The sequence below is a fragment of the Filicampus tigris genome, chromosome 4 (genome assembly GCF_054856515.1).
Source record: "Filicampus tigris isolate MCC_2025a chromosome 4, RoL_Ftig_1.0, whole genome shotgun sequence".
NCBI classification, from domain to species: Eukaryota; Metazoa; Chordata; class Actinopteri; order Syngnathiformes; family Syngnathidae; genus Filicampus; species Filicampus tigris.
This window is the reverse complement of record NC_141220.1, coordinates 5,769,967-5,776,839: the sequence shown is the minus strand read 5'-3', so window position 1 is coordinate 5,776,839 and position 6,873 is coordinate 5,769,967. Positions and strand designations below refer to the sequence as shown.

Here is a 6,873-nt window from a genome sequence, read left to right as displayed (position 1 = left end):
GTTGTAGTCAGTTTGTCACAAATGACAAAGCTTTGTATTGATGCATGTTCGCCTGCTTTGTAAGAAATTTATTTATTTATTTATTCATAATTTGTTGATGTACAAGTTTTTACATGACCTGCAAATCAGCGCTCCAGTGAGGGCAAATTAGTTGGAACAAAATAAAGTGCAGTTATTGAAAGACTTTTATTTTCTCATTGGCCAGTTGAAAAGGTAACATAATTCCATTTCATGGATCGTACAACAGTTTTTGAACAGAACTATTTTATTATGATATGTCACAACTGTACCTTACTTTTGACCAACAAGCTAGTTACAGCACATCAGCGACATAAAAAGTGTGCGGACGTTGTTCTTAAACAAGCAATGCAAACAGTAAAAAGTAATGTCTCTTCCTTAATCTGGTATAGACTAGTGTACTATTGCAAGCAGAATACAAACAATAGGGAACCTATTTTACTATACGTATCTGAACCGAAGTGTACTGCTTGTTAATCATGCAAATTAATTTACTTTAGTCAAATTAAATCAAGCAAAACAAAAATCCTCCATGATTTTGACTGATTATACAACTGTATGAGAATACATATGTACAGAAGAGCATCCATATTCAGATGTGCAGTCAGTCAGATCCTTATACATGCATATGTTTACCCACATTCTTGTACCTAAATTTGATGGGCATACTTTATTGCGACTACTTCATGCTGTCTTTTTTGTGCAACTTTACAACTAGTGAACCAGACCTGCATTTCGCCTATGTGACGGACCGGTCCGTCCATTGCCTATGGCGGCTGCACATTTTCTAGGCGATAAACAGGAAAAAATTGTTGGACTAAGCATAGTCAGAAGCCCATTTTTTTCCGTCAATGTAAGCGCGAGTTGTAGTTTGTCGAAGTCGGAAGTCACGGAAGCCCGTTTAAAATCATAGGCGGTCCGGCCTATGGGAGATTGCTATCTTTTCCTCCCCCCCAAAAAAAGCAAAAGAAAAACTAGATACATGGACGGCGGACGGGTATCCCAGCTGTAGGTGGTAGGCAATCAACAGACCGTGAATTTTTTGTAAAATGTCCAGCTCCGCAGTGAACACTTTATGAGTAAGCATGATCATGCATCAGTTCACTCCTGAGCAATTCTGCAAAACCAGTGGAACAAATGATTGATATTTACTCAGTGGACCATGAGATAACAGTTTTCTTCTTGGATCGTATTGTATTTAGATTTTTGATAAAGGCGATTTCAACTAACTTTATACAGAGCCAATATACAGACTCTTTGTACCTTTCCTTGCTTGTAGTCCCCCAACAACAACAATGTTGTATTTCAACTTGTACCACTGTATTTTCAGTATTGGATACAGATTTCCTCAAGTCCTTTTACCCTCTTCCATTAATTTCAGGCAATGGCATTTTACAATAAACACAAGGAGATAAGCAATTACAAATCTTATGTTATATGCTACTAACAAGCAGAGTTGGGCATCGCCTAACGGTTACAAAGTTCCCGTCTGCATATTTAGCCGCCCCACGTGGTCCCAGTCCATCCCCCGTCAGCAACAGCCAATCAGACTCAATGTACACGTCGCACGCAGGCGCCGCACAAGCAGACATGCAGCTAAATAAAGAAAAAAATATAAATAAAAACAACAGACACACACACACGCACAGCGTGGTGATCGGTGAAATAAAAACAATATGGGACACATTTGATTGCGTCTGTGCGACCGAAAAATATACAACACTGTTTTATTCTATCTTTATTAGGCCGTGTGTCAGGAGTGCGACACCTGTGTGTGAAGTGGTACCAATCTCAACGCCGTTTGGCTGACACGGACCGACTGGGACCACGTGGGTCGGCTACATATGCAGACAGGAACTTTGTGACAGTTAGGCGATGCCCAGCTCTGATGCTTCAGAGTGATCCTCACTCAGAGCCCTGATGGCTCTTTTGCCTGATTGGTTTTGAGAGGAATGGTGAGGTGGCGAGGGGATAATGTGAGCACTGGACAACGCTGCGTTTGCAATTGACGTGTTGTTAAACACATCACAGCTGTCTGCCAACAATTTTTTTGTTTGTTTTTAACTCGTTCGAGCGATTTGACACATGATTTTTTTTTTTTTAAATATCCATAACAATCAGTGTTACGGGCATAATGAGTTAACATATACTGAGTTTCCAGAAATGTGATGGTATTAACAGAGCCCAAGCCCTCCTCAGGGGTAATGTTATGTCATTACGGTACATTAACATTAATCACTGTAAAGAAGCTTCGTTGGACCCGAGACAAGGTAAAATTAACATAGTGGGCGTCTTCGGCGGAGAGCAAGGTCCGCGTGACCACATTCACATGGCATAGTGCTCGCCTTGCATCCCACATTTTTTTTTTAAAGCAACACTGTGTCATGTCAGTTTTTGTCGATTATGGCGGCGCCATGTGGACAAAAGCGGTAGTGTTATGACAAAAATCAACCACATTTCCCATGCGTGCCAGAGAGCAATGTCCTGAAATCCTCAGCTGTCTTTACAGCGAAAAGAGGAAGTGAGTATGCCGTAAAGCAATTCAGGACATTTGTATTTTTTTGTGTGCCAGGGTTGATCCCATCCTCCTCAAAGTTGCTTTGTGCCAGTAAAAACGATACAGACCCCCTCTGGGCATGAAGTCCCATTCAACTACTGACATGTTTCCTCAAAAGAGTTGTGAAAATTTTTTATTAAGGTCGATTTCTTGCCCAGTGATGCTTTAATTTGGTTTACATTTTTCATCAGCCACACCTTCAAACAAACTTTTCAATGTCTTTATCTGAGGCGAATATAAAAATGCCAAATGCAAATACAGCTCGGTGCATGGAGAGGGTGAGAGCAGTGTACAATTGCACACATGCACCTTAGAGGGAACATTGCTGAGGAGTATGCTTAGTTGTTGTTATTCAGAAGGTGCAAACCTAATTAAGAGTTCATTCAACTGAACAAAATACTGTATATGCATGTTTTCAACAAACTAGGTTTAAATATGTTAATATACAATGTTTGAATAATACAGTAAAATTAATGACCCAGTGACCACACAATCCAGTTTAAAACACATTTTTACAGTAGGGCATCTACTGTCTCTCTCTTACACCTTTTATCTATTACCTATCAACCGCCATTAATTTTAAAAAAGAAAAAGAAAAAACGAAATGATCGCTAAGCTTAAGCAGTCACATTGAGTAAGCTGAATCCATTAAAGGGAGGGTAGCAGATTTCACTTACGGGCAAAAAGCATTAGGAGGAATGTGTTCAGTCAATAGTAATTACGTAAAATGTCAACAAGTCAAGGTGTTCATGCATGAACAGAATTACAATGTGGGAATTAGGATTGCAGTAGTCCATTGGAGGATATAATTTCAACAAACTAATGTCAGTGTAATTTTTATTTCATTTAATACAACCCTTTGGCTCATGGTTCCAGCATCTTAACTTTACAACCCTCATGAGAGTTATTTAAGCTGCTGGGTCAACTAGGTGTGTGAGTATAGCTGCAAGACTCAAAGTAGGCATGTGTGTATCCAGCACTGTGGCTCTAAAAAATGGTCACTCAACGAGCCACCCGTCATGAGTGTGCACTTTGAGTGATGGCGGAACTGCTGTTTTCCGTGTCGCAGAAGTGTTCGTGCTTTTTAGCTCACTACTATAAACCACTATGAGAGCTTACTAATTTTACGGATTGTCCATATTTTGTTTCGGAAATATCTGAATTCCAACTTGTTCCAGCCGTAAAGTTGATTGTTATGGATATCTAAAAGAAATCCAGTATCCAACATTATCACCAGGACAGTGCAGACACTGGCCATTACACATTTCATAAATGAATATGATGAAATTAACACTACATTGTAAAAAAATATATAATAAAAACTAATCAATAATTCAGTAAATAAAACCCTTTGCATCTACATTTCCCAACCTGGAGCAATGTGCCTGTTCGGATCAGGGAATGCTTGGTGATTGCTATCTTGCTGCCGCAGCTCCCTGTTAGCTACAACTGGCTAGCTAACGTTGCTAAACACAATGCAGAACTGCAAGTTCACTTCACAACCTAGTGACCGTCACAAGACACTATCCAGCTACATAGGACAGGAAATGAATTAGTACGCTGCCACATACTTCAGCCAACAGGACGGGCCCATGAAGCAAAAAGTATAAACTGTAAATATTTGGGGGCGGGGTTGCTGTTGATGGGTGGGATCTTAATCAAACACTCGGATTCTTCAAAAAAGGTCACACCTAAAATCTCAACACTCATTGACTTCCTATTTAGACGTTCGCTGGAAAGTGGTTCATTTTTACTGCTTCTTATTTTTTTCACAGGAAAACAATATTCACCTATCCATTATCTATACCGCTTATCCTCACAAGGGTCGCGGGGCATGCTGGAGCCTATCCCAGCTGTCTTCGGGCAGTAGGCAGGGAACACCCTGAATTGATTGCCATCCAATCGCAGGGCAGACAGAGACAAACATCCGCACTCACAATCACACCTAGGGGCAATTTAGAGAGTCCAATCAACTTACCATGCATGTTTTTGGAATGTGGGAGGAAACCGGAGTACCCGGAGAAAACCCACGCAGGCACGGGGAGAACATGCAAACTCCACACAGGGAGGCCGGGATCGAACCCACGACCTCTGAACTGTGAGACGGACGCGCTAACCAGTCGACCACCGTGCCGCCCAACAATATTCATATCTGTGGAATTGTATTGAAATGACATTTCTGCACATATGACAGCTATTACTGTACACAGCGACAGGTTCCTTCTATTCAAATGTGAGGAGCCGGAGGAAAACATCACTTGTAAGGCAAGTGATGGAAAAGGAAAAATAATGTTTCGGTTGACTTCCCCTTTTTTATTATAATTATATATTTTTTAATCATGATTATAACAATTGTAGACTTTTGTTGCATTTTTATTTTGAATTCAACATATTGTGCTCTCTTTGAATTTCTTTAACGTCCTTTTAAAGAAATTATGTTGTGGACTCTTTGAAACATGTAGATATTTTCTCATCACCCTTTGAGTTTAATTTCACTACTAGAATATGTGACGGGGAGGGCCGATAAAATAAACGCTCAGCGGACAGCAAATGGCCGTCGGGCAGGATATGGGACACAACACGGGTAGTCAGAGTTCATAAGAAGTGTCTGAGAACAGCTGCAATAGCATCGCGTGTGTGTTTGGAGGGAGGAGACTCGCCCCGAGCAAAGGCGACATGGGTGTGCGCTCCCTTATTGTCAGTTATTGGCGCCCCTCTCCTTCCAGACACCTTTCCCTGATCCAGGATCAGCAGCTGTTTTTCTCTATCTCTCTCCTCCTCACCGAAGCGCGCTGTTAGTCCACATGGAGCCATCCCACCTTCGTCACGTTCACTGCTGACTGACGCGCTTCTGTGGTGCTGCGTGAAAGTTTCTGCCAAAAAAGGAGCTTCGCGACTTTTGTTTTGACTTGACAAAAACGACCACTGTGTCGTGCCCTCCGGGCTGCAGGCATCGACATGGCAATGTTACTGTTGCTTTTGCAGTATTATGTGATGTCGAGTTTTGTGTGCAACGCGATCGCTTTCGTGGAGGAACCCACCGGAGGTAGAGCGGACGGCTACTGCGGGCGGATCCTCCGGGCCCAGACCCAGGGGACCCGGCGCGATGGGCACCATGAGTTCCGCCTCAGAATGGAAGGCGACCCGGAAGCCTACCAGCCTGGCAGCACCTACAGAGGTAAACGGGGGCGCGTTTCTCGCACTATCAATGACGATCAAGTTCAAAGAAGTACACGGAACTGAGACACGTTTCTTTTTTCTTTTCTTTTGTAACTATAAAGGAAAACAATGCACGTGCTTTCACAGTTTAATGCATGGTGATGTTTTCATTTTGAATGATTTGTCATATTTATAAACAGATTCTTATCCAGTTCCTAAATGTTCATAATGGCTATAGCGTTTAATAAGTCATTAAAAAAAGCCTACTGTCCAACAGCATCGATTTGGGGGGTTGGTTGTGCTTGGCAGAGTAGTGGAAAACACGGGTGCCTCTGTGTGAAGTTTGCATGTTCTCTTCATGCTTGCTTGGATTTCTCCATGTATTCCGGCTTCCTCTCACGTTCCAAAAATGTCAACGGAAGACTCTAATTTGCCCATAGATGTGAATATGAGTGTGGATGGTTATTTGCCTACGCTTGCTCTGGGATTGGCTGGCGACCAGTCAGGGTGTACCTCTGCCATCACCCAGAGTCAGCTGGGATGTAGGCACCAGCTTTAATGTGAACAAGCCGTACGGAGAATGAATGGAAACGTTTGGATTAAAAAAGAACATATTAAATAAAATCCATCAGTGAACTCTTACACTGTTCTTACTTTGTGCACTGTATCCACAGTCAGAAGCAGTAAATGTGTTTCATCAAAATAGTAGTCAGTGTGTTACATTTGGCAAACATTTTAAATTGCCTGGAAAAATCCCATTTTACATAGACACCAAATTCTGTTATTTTATGACTTCATTGTTTTAAACAACATCGCGCATGCAATTTAAATATACAGTAAAACCCCCTCGATCGCGGGTACCGGGTTCACAGTCTCGCTATTTCTCAGATTTTATTTTGTACAATTCATAACTATCTTCTTCTGCCACCTGTTTATTTTGGATGTAATTCCACTATCTACCACTCGGGATTTGTTTAGTGTCAACAAATTTAGGGATCGGTATACTGTTACACTGGATTCACATTTGCAATGCATCGTTATTGTTCTCTCAATATACTGTATGTGTTTATATTATATTATATTGTTATTTTATTAAGTGTGTTTAAAGATCTTTAAAAGTGCCATAAATGCTCTAAAAA

At 41.3% G+C, this 6,873-nt stretch overlaps 1 protein-coding gene across 1 annotated transcript in view; it reads left to right on the top strand.

The window, feature by feature from the left end:
- Window positions 1–5,227: 5,227 nt before the first annotated feature.
- The window catches only part of spon1b (spondin 1b), a 99,333-nt gene continuing 97,687 nt past the window's right edge, over window positions 5,228–6,873 (top strand). Inside the window, exon 1 of the mRNA XM_086028986.1 lies at window positions 5,228–5,753. Within this exon, the coding sequence (XP_085885112.1) occupies window positions 5,534–5,753 (220 nt within the window). The 5' untranslated portion in view covers window positions 5,228–5,533. The remainder of the gene's footprint in view (window positions 5,754–6,873) is intronic.